Source organism: Phodopus roborovskii, unplaced genomic scaffold (assembly GCF_943737965.1).
Source record: "Phodopus roborovskii unplaced genomic scaffold, PHOROB, whole genome shotgun sequence".
NCBI lineage: Eukaryota > Metazoa > Chordata > Mammalia > Rodentia > Cricetidae > Phodopus > Phodopus roborovskii.
Window position 1 is genome coordinate 6,649,076 of NW_026126448.1, and position 25,455 is coordinate 6,674,530.

At 44.7% G+C, this 25,455-nt stretch overlaps 1 protein-coding gene across 9 annotated transcripts in view; it reads right to left on the reverse strand.

The window, feature by feature from the left end:
• Positions 1 to 464: 464 nt before the first annotated feature.
• Positions 465 to 25,455, reverse strand: part of Mast2 (microtubule associated serine/threonine kinase 2) — a 142,409-nt gene continuing 117,418 nt past the window's right edge. For 7 of the 9 annotated variants that reach the window (XM_051188523.1, XM_051188521.1, XM_051188520.1 and 4 more), the window contains 23 exons: positions 23,143 to 23,221; positions 20,653 to 20,807; positions 19,182 to 19,257; positions 16,168 to 16,377; positions 12,420 to 12,521; positions 11,776 to 11,908; positions 10,948 to 11,009; positions 10,099 to 10,184; positions 9,468 to 9,676; positions 8,702 to 8,840; positions 7,347 to 7,479; positions 6,599 to 6,764; positions 6,119 to 6,220; positions 5,853 to 5,975; positions 5,584 to 5,693; positions 5,136 to 5,290; positions 4,727 to 5,001; positions 4,449 to 4,643; positions 3,445 to 3,671; positions 3,137 to 3,259; positions 2,606 to 2,742; positions 2,313 to 2,506; positions 465 to 2,039 (listed from right to left, as the gene is read on the reverse strand). In XM_051188523.1, the coding sequence (XP_051044480.1) occupies positions 517 to 2,039; positions 2,313 to 2,506; positions 2,606 to 2,742; positions 3,137 to 3,259; positions 3,445 to 3,671; positions 4,449 to 4,643; positions 4,727 to 5,001; positions 5,136 to 5,290; positions 5,584 to 5,693; positions 5,853 to 5,975; positions 6,119 to 6,220; positions 6,599 to 6,764; positions 7,347 to 7,479; positions 8,702 to 8,840; positions 9,468 to 9,676; positions 10,099 to 10,184; positions 10,948 to 11,009; positions 11,776 to 11,908; positions 12,420 to 12,521; positions 16,168 to 16,377; positions 19,182 to 19,257; positions 20,653 to 20,807; positions 23,143 to 23,221 (4,714 nt within the window). In that variant the 3' untranslated portion in view covers positions 465 to 516. The remainder of the gene's footprint in view (positions 2,040 to 2,312; positions 2,507 to 2,605; positions 2,743 to 3,136; positions 3,260 to 3,444; positions 3,672 to 4,448; positions 4,644 to 4,726; positions 5,002 to 5,135; positions 5,291 to 5,583; positions 5,694 to 5,852; positions 5,976 to 6,118; positions 6,221 to 6,598; positions 6,765 to 7,346; positions 7,480 to 8,701; positions 8,841 to 9,467; positions 9,677 to 10,098; positions 10,185 to 10,947; positions 11,010 to 11,775; positions 11,909 to 12,419; positions 12,522 to 16,167; positions 16,378 to 19,181; positions 19,258 to 20,652; positions 20,808 to 23,142; positions 23,222 to 25,455) is intronic. The other 2 variants (XM_051188524.1, XM_051188519.1) reach the window with 1 other exon arrangement.

The window sequence follows — 25,455 nt, forward strand, 5'->3', positions numbered from 1 at the left end:
TGTCAGAGGCCTGAGTCCCAATCCCAAACTGTATTGCCTAGGGCAGGAAAGCCCATTTCCCTTATCAAGGAAGCAGGCATGCTAGTGGCCACAAGTCTTCGTCCAGTGCTCTCTCACCCAAAGGGTCTGGGGACTAGCATCTGCTTTGTTCCTTGTGTAAACTGCTGGCTATGCAGAAGGGTGTAAACCAGTCTGTCTTTAAACTGTCAGACCCTGTTCTACTTTGTGTGTAACACTCTCGCCATTCTTTCCTGAACCACTCACTACTCTCAGAAAAGTTTACCATCCAGCACCCACTTATGTCTGAGCTCAGATATTTCATAATCTGAGAAATGCAGCTGGATTGGGTTCTCTTCCAGAGACTGGAAACTTAGTCATTATAATATGATCCCAGTAGCAACAGGCCCCAGACCTAGAGTTATCATACACATGACCAATAGAAAGAAGCAAACAAGGGCCAAGAATGTTTCTAGGAGGGTGTATTACACAGGTGTGTAAGGAAAGCAAACCCAACTGCTAGGTTTGCTTTAAAAGCTCATCTGATGCCAGTGCCAAGTCCTGACGCTTTTGTTGGCCCCCAGGTTCTTGGCTTCTCCAGAGCAGACTGTGTCCAGTTTCTGTGCTGAGGGGGTAGGCTCTGCATGGAATGTCCTGCCTCCTGTCACCTGAGGCATCAGGCACTTCCATGATGCTCAAGGCTGGCGGCTCTTTCTCCATTTGTTCACATTCAGACTCCCATAGCCAGTCTTGGCTGGGGACCTCATCAGGTGGATAGGTTAGCCCAGGGACACTAAGTGATGGTGGCTTCTCCTGTTCAGGAGACAGGTTCTTAGGAGGAGTTTGAACTGTGGTTTCCAAACCTTGGGAGTTAGCTGGCTCATCTGTCCTTGTTATATTCTTGTTTGGGGATGCCCTGTCTGGACCTTCAATAAAGAATTTCCAGGACCATGTTCCTGGCTTTCCAGAGGAGGCGGCGGCAGCAGAACAACTGGTAGGGGGAAGTTCTGAAGAGCTGGGACAAAGTGCAGCTAGTGCCTGTGTGTGGAGGTGCTGGGCCTTCCAGCAGCCTTCGGAGGGGGTGGGACTTGTGGGCCCAGAAGTACTCAGGCTGGGGGCTTGTAAGGAATTGTTAACTTCCTCAAAGGTTTGTGGTTTCCGGACCCTCCTCTGGGAAAGCCCAGGAACCTCTATTTGGGGGGATCCTAGTATGACCCCTGTCAATAGGCCTGTGAGTACAGGACCCTGGTTCTTTAGATCTCTGTTCAAGAAAGCTTCATCATCCTTTCCCTGTCCTGAGCCTGTAGGGGGTGGGTGCTGGCCTGCTTCTGGCTGGGGTGCCAATCCTGGCTCCTGTGTGGCCTGGCTTTTCTCAGGTTCATCATCAGTGTCGTCTTCTGAGGAGTCTACTTCCCTGATAGCCTCTTGCTTTTGCAGTGACTCTCGGCGTTCAGCTCGATCCTGCCGGAGGGTCCCAAGGGCCCTCGAAGGAGCAGGCTGCAGCACCCCTTTTCCTGGAAGTGGCCCTTTCCCGGACAGCACACTTCTGGGTCCTACTACCTCCAGAGGGCTGGCTTCCCTGGGTGGCAGTTCCTTCTTTAGCTCACCATGGGGCAGGTCAAGACTATGCTTGCGGGAAGGGGCTAACTTTTTCTCAGAAGCTGCCAGTGCAGCAGCCAGCTTTTCAGCAGACTGCACCCTCTTAAGCAGTGGAGAACGGGGTGGTTCTGCACTCTTGGGCCGTGAGAGCTGCCTACCTAGTGGAGGAGACAAGTGAAGTTTGGCAGGAAAGGCCTGGGCTCCGTGTCCAGACAGAGGCGATGGGGAACGCTGAGGCGAAGCTGCTGCTGCTGGTGGAGAAGGGGTATGGGCCAATGGTGACAGCGGGATGCTGCCTGCTGACTTGCGCCGTGGAGAGCGGTATTGGCGTTGGAGCTTGGGTGCCAGACCATGTAGAGAGCTGGGCCGTGTGTGTCCAGAGCCAGCAGGGGAACTGGGCACACTGGAGCTGGGAGAGCTGCTCTGTGATGAGTTCCCTCCCACTTTGGTTAGACACATGGATGGAAAGAAACAGAAAACAACACATCAGTGTTAGTTGTTAGAAGTGAGTGGCAAGGCAGAACTTAACACTGAAATGCCCTCAGGCTGTCCTCTTTTTCCACCCCCATCCTCCATCAATTAATTCCTCCCAGGACTTCCGGCTCTTCAAGGGTGGGCTCAAAGAGATTTAGAGTGGAACCTATGGGAAGCAGAGGGCTAGGGTTCATTCCTGTTTCCCAAGGAGTGGTTTCTGATCTGCAGAGAGCTCCCTGTACCTGAGTGCACAGTGTCAGGGGCTACCCGGTAGCCCTGGGGAGGAGATCTTGGAGAGAGGCTGTGGCTGTGTGTGGGAGAGCCTGGACCGCTCTCTCCTGATGACAAGGAGCGGTTAAGGGAAGAGAGGCTGCGGCTGGTGTGTAGCAAGGAGGCCTGCTTGGTGATCTTCCGGAACAGGGAGCTTCTTTTTCTGCTGTAGAGGTAAAGGCAACATTGAGTTGCAGAGGGCATCGAAAACGCTAGGCTGTGAGCCCAGACGCACAGTAAATGTGAGCAACCAGGTCTGTCTCACCTTTCTTGCCCATCCTTGCCTCGGTTCCGTTTGCTCCTTCGGGCCATCTTGGCTTTGTAGCTGCCTTTCCGCGCTGGCCCCACTTTGATAGAGGTATTCTCTAAGGGAGTTGTTGATATTGATACCTTGTTTCCACTCTGAGAAACCACACAGAGAAAAGAATGGCTTTGGTTAAGGGTGGGCTCTTTTTTTGTCTTGCTCTTACCCTTTGCTGCACCACAGTTCCAGCTTTTGCTCTTACACACCACATAGAAAATGGTTCCAAGTGGCATCCCAGAGTGATTTAGGAGTGGGAGGACAGAGCAGCACCTCTCCTGTCCTGCTCATCTCTCCCACTTAACAATTTAGAAGAGTCATTGGGCCTTGGCCAACAAAGGCTAATTACCAAGTGGAGAAACTCTCCCTACATCTGCCCTTAATGCTGCATGTATGTGTATCTGACACTCCCGCTCCCCCTACGGCTGGGCTAGCCCAGGTTCACAAGTCTAGGACCATTCATAATACCGCACAGTCAGCATTCCCAGCACTAACCTTCAGGACCAGCTCCACCACTTCTGTATGGACCAGCCCATGCACAGGCTCACCATTGACATGGGTGATGAGGTCACCCTGACGAAGCCCTGCCTCGCTGGCTGGACCACCATCCTCCACATGCTGCCCCAGGAAGAGAAGAGTCTTTAATTTGGACCTTGTTTCTGCTGCTGTGATCCCTTGACCACCACCCTTTGGTTTCTGTGAGTAATGTGGGCAGTGACCAAAGAAAGGGCGGATAGGCTCTGGTAAAGGGAAGGTAGGAGTAACAAAGCTAGAGGACACCAGCTCTGCCTGGCCAGACATACCCACACCATGTGGTGTACAGTGTAGACATCTGAGTCACCCATGTAGACACGAATGGCCCTCAGGGTGAAACCATACTTCTTGCCAGCTCGGTGGATGATGATGGGAGGCCTCAAGCTGCCAAGGGCTGGCAAGAAGTCCCTGCTTGGAGAAGAGTCCCTGGAGGATGGATTAGATGACTGGGAATGCGGGGACATGGGGCTGGCCAATGGTGAGCAGGTGTGGTGTTCTAGAGGAGAAACCAAGACTTAGTGATCAGAGACCTTGACCTGGCCACGATCCCAGCCCACTCATAGTCTAAGGGCTAAGGGCACTCTCACCTGTACAGAAGTTTTTGGGCTGTTGGTTGGGGAGCAGGTAAATGTTAAGCTAGCACTTCTGTGTGTATAATGGACTATGTAAGCACATCATAAGCATTTGAACAACACAATTACCCTGTGAGATCATTATTTATATATCCATTTTTGTTGTTGTTTCTCTATATAGCTTCGTAGCCTGTCCTGGAACTAGCTCTGTAGACTAGGCTGGACTCCAACTCACAGAGATCCGCCTTTCTCTGCCTCCCAAGTGCTGGGACTAAAGGCATGCGCCACCAACACCCGGCTCTCCACTTAACATTTTAAAACAGTGATTTATTTCTATTTTATGTGAATTGGTGTTTTGCCTGCATGTATGTCTGTGTGAGGATGTTGGAAATTTAACCTGAGTCCACTGAACCATCTCTCTCCAGCCCCATATTCCACATTTAAAAAATGAAGAACTTGGGGCTTAAAAGAGTCAGACAGGGTATTCAATTCAAGGTCAAGAACCTTTAGCATTGATGATTTAAACATTAGCTCTTTGCCCCAAAGTCTATACCTCATAGACATCAACACGAATCTTCAGAGACAGTCTCTCAGACACCTGCTTGTACACACATAGCTATCTGTTGCACAGAGACTCCTGTAGATCCCCAGCCTCCAATGTCTTTCCTGTGAGTTTTATTTTAGTTCCCTGGTGGCCTTACCTGAAGGTATGAGGAGGGAAAGGGCTGTAGCTGAGGCAGACTTGATTACTTTGTTGACGGGGCGAGTGGTGCGCTTCTCTATAGAGTCTCCAGAGAGTAGCCGGTGACGAGCCCTACGCACAGCAAGGTCACTGATGGCTTTGGCTGCTCCTTCCTCAGCCAGCTGTGGGGTCCCGCGGCCTCTTGTCTCCATGGCTGTGGGCCCAAGTGAATAATGAGACCTTCAGTGTAGCTAAGCCTCCCTCCCTGTATGCATTTCACCATCCTCTGGGCCACACCTGGACGAGTCCCACTGTTTTGGCTAGGAGGCTCTTCATCCAGTCTCAGCTGCCTCTCCAATGGTCGTTCAGTGATAGGTCCAGCTGACCCCTCTCCAGATGGCGGTGTGAGGATCCATATGCCCTCCTGTTGTTGCCTCCGAGGGGTGCTACTGGTCTCCTCAGGGAAACGAGGCACATCTGGGAGGCCTGAACAACGGTGTCGTACTGTCATTGGAGGACTTGAATCGCTCTCTGTGTGGGATGATTCAGACACAGACAACCGCTTCCGTAATCTGTAAAACAGAGGGCCCAGGTACTACAGTGTGAAGCAGCCAGGTCATCTCCTCTCCCGCCTCTGCTGAGACTACCAACACCCAACTCTCTCTCGAATCTGATGTATGAACCCTGGTGAACCCTGGGTGCTTACATCTCAGGGGAACCAATCACCCAGCTGCGGTCTTTGCCCTTCAGCCCTGCCAAGCCATCTGAACGATCTTCCTTCTCCTCACTCAGGCTGCGCTTAGTTGGGGGTGGTGTCTGGCGTTCCTCCAGCAGGGAAAGCCGCTCCATGCTACTGTAAACCTGTGGGCACAGGAGACACATGGTATGGCTCTGACAGCTATATTTTTCCAAGGAACAAAGGGTCTCCCAGCCTTTATGCCCTCCTCCATCCAAGTTGCTCATTTGCAGAAGCTGTTCTGCTGACCTGACTCTGGCAGGACCTGGGTGATCCTACAAGCTCCTTCTGTATGTAACCCTAGCCCTCTGATCTTTTTTCTGGAAGTGGTTAAAACTCCTTGAGCCTGCCCTAGGTATATCCTCCAGGAGGCTCTCTTCTCCCAATTCCCCCAGCAACCTGGGCTTTCTTAGCACACCTTGCTGAACCTTGGAGAGCAGGAAGAAAACTGGCGGATCTCAAGGCAGCCATCCTCACTCACTTCCTCTTCATCCTCAGAGTCTACATGGTGGTATCGTTCTGAACGGGCTAGACCAAATACACAGTTTAATTAACTTCAGTGCCCTTGTTAGTGGCGTCTTGGTAGTACCAGCTGGGCCCCGAGCAGCTGCTCCTGACCAAGGGATGCATAGATATTTCCTGGCAAATATAGGCTCATGCTTCACTTCACCCCATCAGCAGTCTTACTGTCAAAGTAGCTGGTGTCGTCCTCTGACTCCAGCTGAGGTATGAATTCAGCCTTTTGGCGCAGAAGTCCTGTCCAGTCCAGGCCCGTGAAGAATGAGTGCTGTTTCACTTCACAGGCGCCACCTGCAGACAGAGGGCAGGCCATTGAGTCATGTGAGAAGCTAGACTAAGACAGTGGGACTTCCCACTGCACTTTAGGGTACACAGACTCAACCTCCATGACCCCCTTTCCAAGTGGTGAGAAACAGGAGAAAAGCCCAGCTTACTTGTGCCTAGTCTTTCCAGTGGGTTCTGATGAAGCAGTTTGGAAGTGAGGTCTTGGGCATCTGGTGGAAGTGCATCATCACCCTCAGGCCACACAATCTCATCTACAGATCACAGGTAAGAGAAAGGAAACATTGTGGGCGGAGTGGGGAGATGTGTAAAAACAGCCAAGTATAAGGAAGGGGAAAAGCTGGGCTTTGAGCTCCTCAAAGCCTTGTTCCCCTGCTAGGGGAGTCTCACAGCCCCCAGAACATAGCTTGTTCTTTGATGCAGTGTGGGCATTCCCAACAGTGGGTTCCTGCTCCTGAAGCTCCACAGAACTCACACTCACAGATATAAGCACAGCACAGAGCACCATGACACAAAAGCGACATGAACATGCTGCCTACAAGGCACACACACTGACTGAGAAAGAAGCTCAAGAGCCTCCCAGCTGTATGTATACAACCTGACTTCACACCGACTGGGTTGACAGTACCTACCACTGATCACTTGCCCAAAGAGCTCCTCCGGAGTGTCTCCAAAGAAAGGGACGCAACCCACCAGGAACTCATACAGGATTATGCCCATGGCCCACCAGTCCACTGGCTTCCCATATCCCTGACGCAGGATCACCTCAGGTGCTATATATTCCGGGGTCCCGCATACCTGAGCAAATAGAAAGCAGGCTGGCTCAGTACCCTGAGGCTGGAGCAGGGAAATCTCTGAATGAAGATGCAGCTTTCCTTAACTAATAAATAGCAATCCCAGAGACCCAGAGTTAAAGTTCTTGGTCAAGAGGGTTTCTTTATTTTTCCTAATTAACCAAAACATCTAATTCTAGCCTAAACACATCATTCTCTAAACCCTAGCTCTTTTGGGTCTGGTCTTCAAATTGGTTCCTGTCCCCAGAACAGAACCTACCAGTCGCCTTTGGCCATCACAAACTGAAATATTAAGTCAGAAGACATCCAGGGGAAGTGTGGAGCTGTGTCTCAGACTGACCTCACATGAAGATATATCAGCAGTTAAGACACCTATTTCATCCACATTCCAGGGAAAATTTTATACCCATTTTCACAGGGCTCATCCTGTTTTCCAAATGTGCTATCTATTTCAATGCTTCCCTGAAACTAAAGGCAAAAATGTGGGTTCTTATGTTAATACTCAGGAACAGATTATAACCAAGTAGCTCCAAGGCCTTATTCTGAGGCCTGAATTTCAACCCCCAAGGTCCCCCATGTTTCCTACCTGCTTGTCTAGGAACTCCCGGGCATCCTTTTCAATGTGGCCCTCATACAAGTTGGTTGTCAAACTCATGAGGCCAATTTTAGAGAGTCCAAAGTCAGTGAGTTTGATGTGCCCCATGGATGTAATCAGAAGGCTGTGAGACCACAAAAATAACATGGAGTTATATTAGCCTCTGCATGACACCAAGTGGAACAAATGGGGAGCTAGGCAGTTAGAAAGCAGCAGCCCTGGCTTTGTGAGTGCCATTTTCCAGCCCTCCCTGCAACTCCTCCTCTTTGTTATTCTACCTGCATTCTACACCCGGACAGGTATTGGCAGAAGAGATTTCCTCCAGGGCTGAGATCAGCTATCCTAAAGAAGCTGCTGTAGTCATTAACAACCCCGCTATAAGCTGAGGGACTTACAGTACCCATCTTAGGGAGAAGATGACTGATGAAATCTTTTTTTCATCCTTGACTTGGGAGGGAGAAACTAGAAACCAGAGACTGCTTACATACTTTGCCTGGGCCATTCTACTTGATGCTAAGGGCTTCGCCCTGCCACCCCTCTATTCTGGTTATTCCCAATTACTATCTCTGGTCCTGACTTCATTTATTTATTTGAGATGGGGCTTTTTTGATTACTCCTGGCTGTCCTAAAACTAGCTCTGTAGAGCTCTACCTGCCGCTGCCTCCCGAGTACTGGGATTAAAGGTGTGAGCCACCACTACTCTGCCTTGACTACTTTAATGGACTCTGTGTCGATTGCTCAGGTCACAAACTCAAACTATCCCAAAGTCAGGTTTCATACCTGTTTCATCATCTGAGTAAGAAACATGTTCTGTGACCCACTGAGTTCTGTGATAAGTGTCTCCAAACTGTTCTGGAGTATCTCACTAGCATGCATGAGACCTTGGTTTTGATCCACAGCACCAAAGGGAAAAAAGTGGGGAGACAATGATACTGTTTCTAGAATACTCAGCACAGCAACTGTGCTATTTACAGAAGGAAGGAATTTGAGATTCAAAACTGACTCAGTTAATAAGCACGAGTGGCCATCTGCATAATTTCAAAGCTATTTTCTTTTTTAAAGTCAGGGTTTCTTTGCAGCCCTGGGTTCCTGGAACTTGCTTTATAGACCAGATTGGCCTCAAACTCACAGAGATCCGTCTGCCTCTGCCTCCCAAGTGCTGGGATTAAAGGTGTGCACCACCCTAGCCTGGCCCAAAGCTATTTTCTAGAGTGATTCTTAGATGCTGATTCTTTTGCTCTGCTTAGTTTCTTCTGTTTCCTACTAGTCATTCACGTTTTGGTTGTCCCACTTATCAAGAGACTTAAGAGCAAGACCTGGACAACAGAAACAGACAGTGGGCATACTTGTCAGGTTTGAGGTCACGGTGCACAATGCCGTAGTTATGTAAGTATTCCAAAGCCAGTACAGTTTCTGCAAAGTACAAACGTGCCATGTCCACAGGTAGGGCTCCAATGTTCTTCAGCAGAGTGGCGCAGTCTCCCCCTGTAAAAAGCCCAGGCAATCATGTTCCAGTATCCCGCTCCAGCCAGTTCTCAGGCTCTGTGGTCCCTATGGAGATAGGTACTAGAAAGCAGGAGATGGATTTGATGGTGACTTTCAATGGACAGAAGGAAGGAATCTATACCTTCATAATGACTTGCAAGTAAAAGACTAAGTATTATTTTTGTTTTATTTTTCCAGACAGGGTTCCTCTGGAACTTTGGAGGCTGTCCTGGAACTTGCACAGTAGACCAGGCTAACCTCAAACTCACCTGTCTCTGCTTCCCAAGTGCTGGGACTAAAGGTGTAGTTGAATACTGTATTCAACAAATCTGCTAAGACATTCATGTTTGTTCACTTATTTCCCTCTCTTTCTAACTAAAGTAAAATGCAAATACCCACTACAGTAAAAGCATGGTTTTGTACAGGTTCAGTTTTTTTTTTTTTTTTTGTAGCTGTACAAAGTGAGGGGGTCCTAGGAAGGACTACTGCAAAGCTACTGCCTGCTGATGACAAAGAGATCTTGAAAGCTGGAGCCTGAACTTCACTGCTCTACAAAGAAGCTGTCTTTAATTAGGTCAAAGTTCAGACTGCACTTTGCCTTCCACACAGATCACGCTCCCCCAGTACCTTCGACATATTCCATCACCATGCATAAGTGACGCTTGGTCTCAAAGGAGCAGAACATGCTGACCACAAAGGGGTTTTCAGCGAACGTCAGTATGTCTCGCTCCACAAATGCCTGCTGGATCTGGTTCCGTAGGATCAGGTTCTGCTTATTAATCTTCTTCATAGCAAAGCGCTGCCGAGTGGACTTGTGCCGCACCAGAAAGACAGCCCTGGGGAAGACAGCCAGCCCAGCCCAGCACCCAGGGGCTCTTAGCACCTCAACTGTACCTTCCATAACCCCAAACTGCCTCTTCATCCCACATATGTTCACAGAACAACAAATTTCTTGGGGATATGCCTACTAATGAGAAGAATCTGGGCTTCTGGCCCAATTAATTAAATCTTCCATTTCCTGGCAGAGGAGGTCCTGAGGACCCAGTCAATGTTTCCAGAACTCAGAGGAGTGCTACCAAGACAGGTGGGAATCCTGGCTGGTCAAAGGACTCTTGCCACTCCAGGAGAATTCAAGGAGGGAGTGGCTCCACCTTGGGGCATCTTTGCCCAGGGGACTGGGAATCATACACTGTCAGAAGGAAGAGACCAAGGGCCAATTCAACTCTAGCCCTGGCCTTAATCTGACCCATGCCTTTACCCATAAGCGCCATTGCTGATAAGCTTAATGGTTTCAAAGTCCTCTTCAGATGGGGTCTTTTTATTTGGCAGAGATGCCCCACGACCCTGGAAGACAAAGGAAAAGAGAGGCAGTAGATATGATCTTCAGAGGATATATGCTTGGGGAAGCCATGTATCCCAGTCTCAGCTGGGCATTCATGCAGCTCCTGCCCGTTCTTTCCCAGGAACCACATGACTTCTCATTATTGGTAGCACCAACTCCCCATGGTTAGTATTCAGGCATCTATAGTGAACTGCCCTTGGGGTCCTGACAGGATATGTCCTTAGCTGCAGCCACGAAGAGCACCCACTGTGCACATTTGCTATGCTCCCCTTTAAAAGTGGGCCTTGCCTACCTCCCATCTCTCTCCCTCTCTTCTACCACTCTTGTCACCAGGGACCAGTCTCTGCCCCGTCTCTTCCAATAAACCTCCCATGTGAAACTTGCTGTATGGTGTCTTTCTTTCTAGTGTAGCCTTTTAACTACAATGCTCATCCCTTCAGCTGTTCCTTTTTATTTAAAAAAAAAAAAAAAAAAAAAAAAAAAAAAAAGACTGATTTATTGTTATTTTACGTGTATGGGTATTTGCCCACATATATGTATGTGTGACTAGTGTCTATGGAGGTCAGAGGAGGGCACTGGGTCTCCTGAAACTACAGTTACATACAGTTGGTTGTGAGTCACCAATGTAGGTGCTAAGAACTAAACCTGGGTCCTCTGAAAGAGGCTCTTAACCACTGGCCAATCTCTCCAGCCCCTAGATGTTCTTTCAAGGGAAACTTATAGGACTTCAGTCTCCAAAATTGCAGAGGATCTCAGGATCTTTACCTCAACTGAATCATCTGTCTCTGGAGTATCAGGACTGTCATAGCTGCTCAACTGGGCCATTTCTAGAAACCAGAGGAAATTGCATAGCAGTGACAAGCATTTCAACAATACCCTCAGATCAGACAACACATACATGTGCAGTAGGTATCAATACTGATACAGTTATCAGCCCAAATTATAAATCTAGTCCTGTGGTTCTATCATCAGTAAAGTACAGATTTTACACAGGGAAATAAGCTAAATATATTACTCCAACATTTCTAGAAGTTCAGTGCCATTTACACAGCCTGGCACAATCTAGAAAAGCTTCTCTCAAGCTTGGGCATTTCCTGGATGATGGCCTAAGGGAGGCTTCCAGTACCCATCCTGCAGGCAAAGACTACTTTACTTATTGGGGCAGGAAAGCAAGCAGATGGGGCAGAAAATCTACAGAACAGGACAGGGAAGCCCAAGGTTCATGCTGGAGCTCATCATAAGGTTCACAAGAACAGCTAAACTCTAAAGAAGAACTGGACAAACCATCAACAGGAAGGCTTATAAGGTGGCCAGTAAGAGAGGGAACTATATAGAAGGGGAATACTTTTTAAATGTTGATAATGGCTCTTCCTTGTTGACCTTGTTTGATCTGAGGCTCTAAATCCAACCTCGCTGGGCCCAAGGGAACTCTGTCTAGGACACAGCACGCGAATGTGAATAGTGGTTCCAAAGGAAAGGCCGTGTAACAGCAGAGATCACAGAGTGTCTCCTGCAGTCCTGAGACCCCTGAGGTCACATTATGTCCATGTCTATGCTAATCTCTTTTTTATGGCCACTAAACAGCATGCTTACCCTCTAGGGGATCCCGTGTGAGACCCAGCTGGCTAACAATGTAGCGGGGAATGTCACATTTAATTCCGTGTCCCTCTTTGGCATGACCCTCAGCTGCTTCTAACAGGTGATAGAATTCTTCAGGGTCAAATTCCTGTACCAGAGAAAAGAGGTGGTCAGTGGGGAGAGATACAAGTGTATGCTGCTGCCTTTCTTGGCATTAAAGCACATACCATGGGTAAAGAAATTTGGTCCCTCGACATCCAGAAAAACCTGTTACAGATCACGTAATAAAGCTGCCTTATAGGTCACCTCTAGGTGATTATCCAAGGATAGTATAGTCAGTCTTCTTAGAAATAAGCACAAGAGCTATAGCCTGGTCACCTGTTACAAGTCGGATTCTTTCACCCAGGTGGCACTGTCAGATGTGTTCAGGTGGTCAGTCTGGAGCATTCCTGGTGTATACTCAATCATAGCTGATTTAGCATGTGGGTAGGCCAGACTAATAGTTCTTACTGCCAGTCCCCCAAGTACTTGCAAATCATATTTTAAAAAATAATTCACCAATAGAAATGTTAATGGTACTGTCAGTTTTGTTGTTGGCAAGACACTTCCTTTGCATCCCCCATTCCCCACATGCACACCAACCCTCCATGCTGGCTCACCAGGCATTCCAGGAGACGAGCTGGGCGGGCAATGACAATCATCAACTTTTTTACCAGCTGTATCACAAAGGCTACATCTGAGCTCTCTGAGCGCTCGTGAGCCTACACAGGAAAGAGAGGCTGTTTATATAATTATCCTACTATGGGTAGGTTAAATAGGATCAGATTGCTTAAAGCTAACTAGAGGAAGAAATATGGAATTAGAAGTTGAGGACTCAACGGCAAATTCTTTGAGACACAGCCTACACTGAATTCCCCCTCTATTACAAGGACCAAGTAAATGAGGGAACAAAATTGGAAATGACCAATTAGAAAGCATCAAGTGTTCTTCCAAAGGCACCAACACCTAACCTCAGGGATAGTCAGTCTGAGGAAAGGCCTGAAGGGTTAAGCAAGACTGTAACTTGAACATTTTCTATTTATTTAACTTTTATTTTTCTGTGGGTACTGCCACACAAACTCAGGTCATCAGGCTTCATGGTAAATAGCTTTACTTGTTAATAAAATCCCTTAACTCTGACTTGAGCACTTAGGAGCATATGTCCTCTGTCTAAGCTGACCAAGAGGCTCTGGTAGAAGGATCACTGGAGCCCACTAATTGAAGACAAACCCAGGCTACACAGTGGAAGCCTGTCTTGAAGAAAAGCAAAAAAACCTTTTAAGTCATTCAATGTCAATTCTTTGTATGATCTACCTATCAATTTCCTGATTTTTTTTTAAAATTTATTTACTTATTATGTATATAGTATTCTGTCTGCATGTTTGCCTGCAGGCCAGAAGGGGGTGTCAGATCTCATTAACAATTGCTGTGAGCCACCATGTGGTTGATGGGAATTGAAACTCAGGGCTTTTGGAAGAGCAGCCAGTGCTCTTAACCACTGAACCATCTTTCAAATGTCTTTGGGAACCTCCCAACTCACCATTAAGAAAAATGTTAAAAGAAAGCTATTCTTTATTTTGTTGACTTTTTTCTTTCCATTTTACATGTGTATATCTATGGCAAGTTTGTATGTATCATTTGTCATACAGATGCACATATATTTAGAAATCGATATTGGGGTGTCTTCCTTTATTGTTTTCAAAAAAAAATTTTTTTTGGGGGGTGTTTCGAGATAGGTTTCTCTGTGTAGCCTTGGCTGTTCTGAAATTTACTTTATAGAGCAGGCTGGCTCAAACTCATTTTTTAAGACAGTATCTCTCTTACTGAACCTATCATTCATTGATTGGCTATACCGCCTAGCCAGTGAACTCCAGGATGTTATAACCCGTTCTTTCCCCTAAGGGATTATAGAAACATGTTCTCACACTTGGCTTATTACATGGGAACTGGGGATCCAAACTTAGGTCCTCAAGCTTATGTGGCAGCCACTTTATTAGCTGACCCATCTCCTCTGCCCCTTGATGTTTTTTTTTTTAAAGATAGACTTACTATGTAGCCTAGGCCTCAGTCTCCTTAGTGCTGGGGCTGTAAGTGTGCCACCATATCTGGCCATATTTTATTTCTTGGTTAGAAATATCCACCCCTGCCAGGCAGTGGTGACACCTTCATTCCCAGCACTTGGGAGGCAGAGGCAGGTGGATCTCTGTGAGTTTGAGGTCAGCCTGGTTTACAGATCGAGTTCCAGAACTCCAAAGTTACGGAGAAACCCTGTCTCAAAACACCAAAATAAGAAATAAATCTCCACTCTAGTACTAAGAATTACTAGGACCTCATACAAACTACATTTCTGTTTATTTTGTGTGCATGTGAACATGCTTGTGCCATGGTGTGCATGTGAAGTTTCTCTCCTATCATGTAGGTCTGGAGGATCAAACAGATCACCAGGCTTGGCGCGAGTGCCTTTACCTGATGATCTGTCACCAGTCCCAGAACTTTACTTTTTGTACAGAAACAAACAACCGCTTTTCATGGGAATTTGACATTCTCAAGTTGCTCTTATACAACGTTTATATTTAAGTATCCATTTTGAAATCAGAGAAATTTTTATAGGCAGAATTACTTTTTAAACATATTTAAATAAAACTTTCTCACTGTAAAACTACAGGGTACAGGGACTGATTTATTAGCTGTCTAGTATTTGACAGTAATAATCATGATCAGTTTGAAACATATGCCCCTAGATCAACTGAAATTCCCTGCTCTTTCTAGACCTGTATCAAAGTCCTCAGCTCCATTAATCTACTCCTGAGAGGAGTCTAGAAGAGACAGGGATTCTTAATTACTTCAGTGACATGAAGCACCTGCCAAAAACAAGTGCTTCCTTCTCCTCAAATGTGTTAATGGTATCAGCTAAGTGAGAAGGCATCTGAACACCTGACCTGAGAGGTTGACAGATAGCAAAGTGAGTGAACAAGGGCCTGAGGAAGGCAGTGCTTAAGAACTTATGTATGCTTTGGTTTTTGCTACTACTGGGTTATTTTGTCTTTTATTTCCCAGAGACTTAAATTTTTCTTCTTTCTTTTTATTTATGTGTATAAGCTTGTGTGTACAGAGACATGAATGAAAAGTTCCTGCAGAGGCCATAAGAGGGTGTCAGATATGCTGGAGATGGAGTTATAGACACTTGTAGTTGCTGGGAACCAAGCTAGTCCTCTGCAAAAGCAGTACGCACTCTTAACTGCCAGCCATCTCTCCAGCCTTCTCAGACTTAAAATTTATTTATTTATTTATTTTTATGTTTATGAGCATTTTGCCTGCGTACGTACGTATGTATGTATGTATGTATACCATGTGTGTACCTGGTGCCTGGGGAAGCCAGAAGAGGGTGTTGAATCACTTGGAACGAGAGTTATAGATGGCTGTTAGCCATCATGTGGGTGCTGGGAGTTGAACCTGGGTCCTAGGAAATACCAGCAAAGTGCTCTTAACTGCTGAGCCATCTTTTCAGTTCCTCCCAGAGACCTACCTGTTTATACTAGAAAGGGTCACATTTTTAAAGTTAGAGCTTATTACTGTGTCAATGAAATATCAGTTAATGGACACACTCACAGGTTAAGCCCTAGCCCCGCTTCCCCTGGGTTGAGAATGGTTTTCTAACTTTCTAGTTGTGCTGAAATAAATGATTTTCAGTAGAAGACAGTTCATATATCCACTGCTGTATTTTGTATTATTACTTGTGTTTATTTGTTTTAAGGTCTCACTATGTAGCTCAGGCTTGGCCTGACACTGGTTTAGAATTTACTAGGCTCTGCCTCAGTCTCTCAAGATAGGATTCAAGGTGTGCATCACCACATCTGGTCAACCTCTGCTGCATTTTTATAAAAAGTCAAGTATCTATGTATAGTACCAAGGTTAGTTGGTATTGGTAGACTCCAACTACCAATGTTGGAGAGTCTCAGACAGAGGAATGGCTTTGGTTTTAGAAAACCACTCACAATGAGGCTGGAGAGATGGCTCAGTGGTTAAGAGCACTGACTGTTCTTCCAGAGGACCTGGGTTCAATTTCCAGCACTCACAATGCAGCTAACAACTGAATTGTGTGAGACCTGACACCCTCACACAAACATACATGCAGGTAAAACATCAATGCAAGTAAAACAAAAAGAAAATAAGCTGAGTCCCTCTGAAAATAAGCAGGTCTCTCTTAGTGACAGAGAGGCATATGAGCTCACCAGCACCAAAGCTGGAAGTTCCCTCATATTGGTGAGGAGAGCTGGTGGTGGCTATAGCATCTGGGAAGAGTAGGCTCTGTCAATTCCTGAAATTACCTTGTGGAAACTTCACCAGTTCCTACATCAAGACACTTACATCTTGCAAAAGCTTTTCCAAATTCTCTTGAAGTTCGTAGAAATAGTGTGATGTAATGAGGCCACTCCGAGATTTGTCCAGGCAGTCTCGGGCCATCTCAATCACCTGATGGTGAATAAAGCTTAGTGTGCCATCTGCCAAGGGCAACACACTCTCTGGAGTGTTACAGGAAATGAATTCAGCTAGTCGCTCTTCCATTTGTGCAGTGGCCTGGGAATAAAAGAAAAAAAATGATAATTCCCTTCTGGTCCCACCTTAGCTGCAGCAAATTCTGAAGGGCTGGATCTTACTTCCTCATGCTACCCTGGGAAACCTAATGAAAGAAGACATGAAGAGATCACTTCAGATAAGCCAGACAGCCCAACACTAGATCCGAGGCCCTTTATCATCTTGGTTTGCCTGTTTCTTGCCATACCCTATACTGTAAGCTTTTTGGTTCTATAGACACACAGGTTTGCTAGACTCTTACTGGCCATATTTCATGCCACTGTCTTTGTTACACATTCTCTGGGGTGGTCTTACTTAAGCATCATCAATCCCCAGATGAGACTTTTGCTTCCTGGGAAACAAAAAGTTCTCTTTCTTCTGTGTCTTACTTGGTCTCCCTGACTGCGTAACTCAGTGCATAGATGATGTTGATTTCTGAACCTTTTTCTGCACAAGAAGTTCTGGCAAGTCAGAGAGTTTCATTATCGTAGGGTTCTCCTTTTAAACATGAGTTCACGCTGAATACAACATGTGCTCAGAGAACATGTATAGAATACATGAATCTGCCTGGTTTTGGAAGCCAGGATGGAATGGAGGGGTCTGATTGCAGTAAGACCCTGGCCTCTATCCCTAGCAGAGAAGAAGGGAGGTCTGGCTCAGAGCTCTTTTGGGCCCTTAACTCTCTTAGGCGTTGACTCTGTATGTGTACAGAGGGATTTTTAAAAAGTGAGAGCAGCAGGGAGAGAAGGGAAGAATTCTTAACATATTTTCTCTAACAACAGCCCATCTTATTTGAAGGACAAAGAAATAACTATAAACACCAAGACATAGTGCTAGGTGTGTCAGAACACATCTCTGTACAAAGAGGATGAGACATGAAAAACACATTTTTCAGTACTGCACACTCTGCAATTTCATTGTCAAGTGTAACAACATAGCTTCCTAGCTGCTTTCCTATTCTTCCTTTATTCTTACTCTTGTGTCTACTGCAAGGCTACCATGGGAAGACCAGAGAGAACAGATTAAACAGATTATCAGCTAATATTACTGAGTACTTATGTCCTGCATACTGCTAGAAAACCAGTGTTCATTTATCCTCATATGAGACAGAATCAAATAGGATTCTATTATTATGAAGTGTCAATGAGGCAAATGAAGCTTAAGGAAAGTAAATAATCTGAACAGAATCTTGAAGCTAATAATGGAGCAGAGAGAATGTAGGCAGTCTGGGTCCTTGTTACAAGGTTTCACTGGTGTTATGTCAAGAAAGAAAAGCACAGAATATTTTTGTCATCTTCCTCAGTTGTCATGTGTATGCAAGAGACTGTATAGTTTAAGGGAAGGACTTTCGGGAGCAGCAGGAAGCACACACCCCAGATATAAACAGAAAGACAATCCAGGGAGGCCTGGATAGAGAGGATAAAAGAGGCCTGAGCACCTCACCCCTCCTATTGTCTCTCAAATAGGGCTTGTGATTGCTATTTTGGTTGTCATCTTGACTACCTCTAGAATGAACTAAAATCCAAAAATGGCTGGGCACACCTGTGAGGAATTTTGTTTAATTAAATCTTTGAAGTGGGAACACCTACTTCTAATCTGTATCTTTGAGGTGATAAGACACACTTTTAATCAGACCTTTTGAGGTGGGAAGACCCATTTCTAATCTGGGCCACACCTGCTTTGAAGCCTATGTAAAAGACATTTCTTTCTGTCTGTTTGCTCTTGTCCTTGCTAGCAAGTCCATTCCTTCACCAGCACTAGAATCTTTGGTATTCTGGTGTATACTGAAAACCAGCTAAGACACCTATCCACATGGACTGAACATCTACTCAGTTATTGAACTTTACATTCATAGGCAGCCATTGTTGGATTTGCTGGACGAGAGCCTGTAAATCAGTCTAATAAATCCCATTTCTTTCATTTTTCTTTTTTGAGACACAGTTTCTCTTTGTAACTCTGGCTGTCCTGGAGCTCACTGTGTAGACCAGGCTGGACTCAGATTTGCAGAGATTCGTCTGTGTCTACCTCTTGAGTACTGGGATTACTGGGATTAGAGGCATGTAACACTACTACCCAACCCATAAATCCCATTTCTATATAGATATATTTTTACAAATTCTATTACTCTAGAAAACCCTGACTAATACATGGCTGACTGCTTTCTGTAGGAAACATGTCTACCCTCAGAAGGTCAAGAGGTTCTTGATCAGAATTGCAAATTCACACCCATAATTCCAGCATTCTCAAGGCTGGGGCAGGGCCGAGTTTCAGGCTGGTTTAGGTTAAATATCAAGTTCCAGATAGTTCCTGCTACAAAGTGAAACTGACTCAAAAAACAAAACAAAAAAACCAAACAAGCAAATTTAAAAAAAATAAAGGAGCATAGTGGAAAGGTGGGGAGACAGGCAAGGGATGTCCTGGTTCCAGACTTAAGGTTTGTAGTAGAAGTATGAATACTATTTCCCAGTTATCTTGGGATAGGACCAATCTCCCTTCTCACTTTGAAATACAAATGTTAGCAAGCCACTCTAGGTCTCCTGCCTCTTGCCCTATTGTTCTCTTGGCTGCTTTTTCTACCAGCTCAGTGTACCTCTACCTGTGCATGTTCTGGGGTGCTACTGAAGAAATCTTTGTCAAATGAAGGTGTGACCAGAGGGCAAATACTGTCAAAGGTGGGAGGAGGAGATTGGGGACAACCTTGAGTCATGAATGCACTAGACCTCCTTACTCTGGAGTCTTTCTGCTGGGTTGACTATAGGTAGTCATCTTAGGATATTATTTTTTTTTCCTTTAAAACAAATCCTTACCTTAGGGAATCTTTCTTTGTACACATGATTCATCATTATTATTTCACTGTCGAAGGAAACTGGGGACCGCCCCGGACTGAATTAGAAAGAAACAATCATGTTATTTTAACGTCACAAAAACATCAATGAGAAATATGGCCATTCCTTGAGCCCAAGCCCCAAACTGTCTTCAGTATCTCACATATTCTTACATTCATGAGAGCTAAGTTCAGGCTTTCTTTATTTGTAGAGCTCCTAGCACATTTGTTTATAGTTTTAAAATGGTATTATGTGGAAATATGCTACCTTCCTTCAACAAGTGTAGCTTTTACACAGCTCTCTACCATGGCTGGGTAGAGGGGAATCTACTTGCCAGTCCATCCATGGCTGGCTTCCTTAGGATAACCTCTTTGAGAAAAGGACTCACTGTCCTTACAGCTTTGCTTAGTGGGATAAGCAAACATGTCCTAGGAATCAAATCAAATAAGCAACCAAAGACTGTATATACCTATTTTCATCTCTAAAACAAGCTACAGCTAGTAGTCTACACTGACTGTCACCTAGAGGATGCAAAGCCACAATAAGTTCTAAGTCTAGGTCTTTTTCTGAGATTAGACAGTAATTTTTCATAGCAACCTGTAGCTTTCCATCTAGCACACTGTGATCATATCTCCTTAAACATTTCAAATATTGAGTCAAACAGTTGACTATCCAGTTTAGCGCCTAGATACTTGAGCTCAGATGTCAGCTGGGTTAGATTTAGAACTGTCCTTTGGCTTTTTTTAGTTTAGGGACTTCCCTGAATGTCACTATGGTCCTCACAATTTCAATTGGCTTATAAGATACCCATAGTCCCTGTGAGTCATGAGACGATCATGATCTAGGTGTGCCTTTATGAAATCAAGAAAATCCCTAGGATCCACACTCTCATTGTATACTCTTTACCTTTTGCATTTAAGCCCCAGTCATATTTTCAGTCTGTGAGTCTCAATTATGTCTTTGCGATCTGGCCAATGACTCCCTGTCACTCACAGTGCCAACATGGGATTTTTTCCTGGAAGGTACAGCTCCTCTGGAATTACAACCGTCACTTTAGGCACCCAAAGAAAGCCGAACTTAGTGATTAAAGTCATGCTCATTTTCACAACTGATATCACAAGCCTCCTTTACCAAATGGAGTCTGGAGGGAAAAGAAATCCAGCTACCTGCACTTGATGCCAAAATGGTTGAGTGTTACTGTACTTGACTCACTCAAGTTTTGACCAGGAGTCAGTGAATTATGGTTTGTGATCTTTTTGTAAATAAAGTTTCTAAGGAAGTTGCCCAAGGAAGTTAACTGTACTGCAAGAGTAAAGGGACAGTTTGATAGAAATGACCTGACTGCAAAGCCTAAAGCATTTACCCTGGTGGCTCTTTGCGGGACATATGTGCTGAGCCCTGCACCATGCAGGAGCCCACAGGTATGAGGGCAATAAGTAAGAGTAGCCCTTACCTGAGGCTGCGGGAACGGGGCCGCATAGCTGGAGACTGCCGTCCCTCCTCATCTGGTACATTCTCTGTGCTAAAATGCTTTGTCAAAAAGTGTAGCTCATCAGCTGTAGGCTGGAAAGGTAACTGATGAAGCTTTTCTTGTGAGGAACATGATGACTAGAAAACAAAAACAAAATGCACCAGCATTAAAGACACATGCAAGGGATCTGGAGAACTATTTCAGTGGTTAAGAGTACTTGTGGCACTATCAGAAGGTCGAGGGTTCAGATATCAGTAGCCATACAACAAGCTGGGTGAGTAAAAATCAGATTCTTCTACACGAACTCTTTGCCTTCATTAAAGCATCTAGTTAGTTGGACTAGCAATTAACAAACCACGCTTCCTGCTCCAAAAACATTCCAGTTGAATAAAGGTACCTTATTTTCCGTTCCATAACCCTGACCCTGGGGACAACTCAGCAATGTTTACTTTAGTTATTTGTTGTCCAGAGAATAATTTTGCTGAAGTTAGAATGACCATGGTGGGATTCCAGGGAAACTACAAGTAAAGAAAATCCAGCAGCAAAGAAAACTGCTGTTAGATCTAGATTTAAACATTAGACTTGGTATAAAAAAACAATCTCAAGTTCTCAACAAGACTTAGGTACTTAAGAATTTCTGACAAGGGTCCACCATTCACAGCAGACCAACTGAGGGAACAAGTTGGTGCTATGGTGGGAATTCCACAGATGTAGGAACTCTGCAAGAGTCACAAGATTTCAGGACTCCAGAGATCTTCCTTTACTCAGTAAGATTAGCCCAGACAGCAGGAAAATCAGACATCACTGGCCCAGTTTTCACACATCAATCAATTGAGGGCTTGGAGTTCAACTACCTAAATATGCTTAGTGTTTAAGCTTCTGTATCCACTGAGAGAACTACAGTTGTAGGGTCATGAAGTGAGAAATGAACTCTGACTGGGCCATTAGTACAAGCCTCTCTCATTAAATGTTATAATGCATGAAGCTTAAAAAAATTCTTATTTTGTGTGTGTGCCTGAGTGTGTATATATATATATGTACCACATGTATACATAAGCTCAGAGAGGTCAGAAGAGGGTGTTGGATCCCCTGAAAATTGGAATTACAAGCAGTTGTGAACAACCATGTTGCCTCTGAAACTGAATCCAGATCCTGTGGAACAGCAGTGCTTTTAATAACTGAATCATCTATCTAGTCCCTAAAGCATGGAGTTATAAACAGCTTGTGTGGTTTTCACAGGGTTTTGATTTGTATCTAAGGTGTAAATAGACTACTCACTCATTTGCAACTAATAAGGATCTAGTGGGCAATGTAAGTTACAGCATACAAAACTGGTATTTTAAAGAATTTCAACAGCTGCATGTGGTGGAAATGTTTGTAATTGCAGCACTCAGGAGGCTGAAAACTTTTGAGGCCAGCCCAGAGTACATGTGAGGTAGAGACCCTGTCTCAAAGTGTGTGTTGGGGTTGAGGAGAGTAAGTATTCTGATAAGCTGGAGTAATAGGTTGGTCTACTAAAGTTGAATGAACAGAAATACTTATGTGCTACATACATACACACAGAAAGACACATTAATATGACTCTCCTTAGGGTTTACAAAATACCGTTTGTTTGAGTAAAAGATTATGGGAAAGGGGATGTTTATTAGGGGAAAGATCTTAAGTTTAACTGCCAAAGACCAGTAAGACCTCTGGATTAATAGTGACTTGGAGGCCAATGGAAGAACTAAGTACTTTTTCTTGCTTGTGATTTATGACTATAGATAGCAGAGAAGACCTGAAGACTGATATAAGAAACAGGGCTAGGGTCATCAAGTTTATGTTCTACAAAGCTAAAACACTACTTGGTCCTTTTCTGACAAAATCTGTCAGCTTTATCATCCTAGCTTTGCTGAAAAGTTGCTCCAAGAGGAGGATGCAGGATCAATTGTACATAACCACATTAAGCACATTGGAGGGAACTATTGTCTAAAAACTGAAACTCTCTCTAAGACAAACATTTCAGAGACAGATCTAGCTTTTTGTTGACATAATAAACTGAGATAGCAAATAACCTCCTTGAAAGGTTTTAACAATGATGAAGGCTACCAAGCCTTTGGGAAATGGAAAGAATGATAAGACTTTCTTGCAATCCTAGAAATAAGGTGTATATGCGTGTGTGTGGGGGGGGGCAGGGAACCATGATTAGTAGCTCCCACACCTGATCTCATCACAGAGAGAAGCTATTTTCTGAGTTCACTAGGAGGAACTGGGGAGACGACAGTCTAATCCTTCCAAGGCCTTGTAAATACAATTATGGCTGTGAAAGTTACCAAGACTCTTCCCCTCAAAAAAGTCTTTTTATCCTCAAGAAATCTTGCTGAGTCTGGAAGAAAAGCTGAGTATCATCTCGAAGGACAGGATGAAGAACAATTATCTGTAAGAAAATACTTCCAGAGTGAAGAAGGAATGATTACAGCTCTGGCTACTTACCGAGACAGTAGAGCTAGGAGTATTGGTCCCATATCCCGAAGAAGGCAAAGAGGCCAGAGACCAGCGCCGTCCATCAGTCCTACATAAAAAAGTAGTATTATCAAGTTCCTACAGAGTCCCACTCTAACTGTCAGGGCCATTGACATTTTTGGGCAGTTAATATTCTGACTCACAGTACAAGGTATGTTGTCTGTCTAGCTTGAGGTCTCATACCTCTCACTGTGTGGGACTTGCTGTGTGACTTTTGTTTCAGAGACACCTACCAAAACTAGAGTCTATGAATCTGAATGAGAGTACTGGTTATGGAGAAGTCAGATGGCCTGACAACCTCAGTTTCAGTACCCATATAGTAGAAGAAGATCTTATAAGTTGCCTTCTGACCTCCACAGTTGCACTGGCACATACACATTCAACGAATTTAAAGCTTTGGTGACACAGTATGTATGTGGAGGTAAGAGGGAAATACGAAGGAATAAGTTCCCTCTTTCTATCATGTGGGGCCTAGGTACCAAACTTAGGTCATCAGGCTTGGCAATAAGAACATATATTTGCTGAGTCATCTTGATGGCACATAAAAAGCTTTTTTTTTGTTTGTTAAATCTGGGCATGGTGATGCACACCATTAATGCCAACACTTGGGAGGCAGAGAGGAAGGGTATCTTCGAATTGGATAACAGCCTGGTATACACAGCAAGATCCAGGCCAGCCTGGGATATAAAGTGTGATCTTGTCTGAACAACATTTTTTTTTTTTTTAAAGGAATGTATATTACGTGGTTGGTGAGATGACTCATTGAGTAAAGATACTTGCCACCAAGCTTGATGACCTGAGTTTGATTTCAGGGACCCATGATAAGTAGGTAAGTATGGCCCATGGACTGTTTTCTGACCTTCATTTGTGCTCTACAGCACTCATGAGAGAGAGAGAGAGAGAGAGAAAGAGAGAGAGAGAGAGAGAGAGAGAGAGAGAGAGCGAGCGCATACACACACATCTGATAAATGTAAAGAGTATTAAAAAAATTACTTTATGCCACATCCCATCATCCAGACAAATCATTACACATCCATGTTACAAATGCTGCAGCTCAAATACCTGCTTAATTTTTGTCTATGACAGTAAAGCACAGAATTGTGTGGTATTTATAAAAATCCCCACTAGTCGGTTTCACTGCCAATACAATAAACCAAATCAAACCGAATTAGTAAGACCAGATTTAATAACAGAGCAAAGCAGAATGAAGCAATTCCCAGGTGATTCTTGGGAAGGGAGGAAGAGAGATCACATGGCAGTCCTAAGGTCTGGGTCTTAAATGCCCTGTAGGTATGGTCTTGAGCCTGATGGGGATGGGGGGGTGGGGGCTGAGGCAGAGCTTACATCTAAACACTGTGGCTCTTTGTGCAGAAAGCTTTAGGGCCATCACTCTGAAAACAGCTGGAAGCCTCCTCCAAAGTCGGAAACAGCCAACAGTCACTTCCTTACTTCTTCACAAGGTTACTACTGCTCTTTGGTAAATATTCTTGAAGACAGTTTATGTCTTCATGGATCCTACGGAGTCTGGAACTATTTACTACTGATGGATATTTACTTCAGACTCAAATAGTGTCCACTTCTTTCTGTCAACCCACTGGCCTAGGGAAGACTAAAGAGCCTTTACAAGGGGTGCACATATGGAAATAAGAAAAAGATGGCTTGTGGGAGTTGGTTCTCTCTTTCTACCACATGGGTTCTGAAGACTGAACTCATGTCATGTTTGACAAGCTTGGTGACATATCCTTCTCAAGTCGAAGCTCAATAAAAATCTTTGCTACCATTCATTGAATATTTAAAAAAAAATTAAAATTCATTTTTATGTGTATAGTTGTTTTGTTTGTGTGTATGTCTATGTACCATATTTGTGCAGTGCCCATGAAGGCCAAAAGACAGCTTCAGCTTGCCTGGGCCCAGAATTACTGAGGTTGAGAAAAGCCATGTTGGTACGTGGAAGTAAATCCTGACTTCTACAAGGGCAGCCAGTGCTGTTAACCACTAAGCCATCTCTCCAGACCTGACTCACAGATTTTAAAACATCAACAATGGAGGATCTTTAGCAGTTAAGCTCTGACTACAATTTGCATGGATTTGTCTATTTGTTCAAATCTTGCCAGAGCTTTTCTTTTTTCAAGTCTTCCTCCTCATCTTCACCAGTATTATTTAGCTTTTCTACCACAATTTTTAAAGAGAGGTTCCATGCTACATGCACAGGATTCAAATTTCATGCTACTCAGACAGATGCGTATGAAAACTAGAACTCTGCTGGAACTCAGTCTCTGAGGC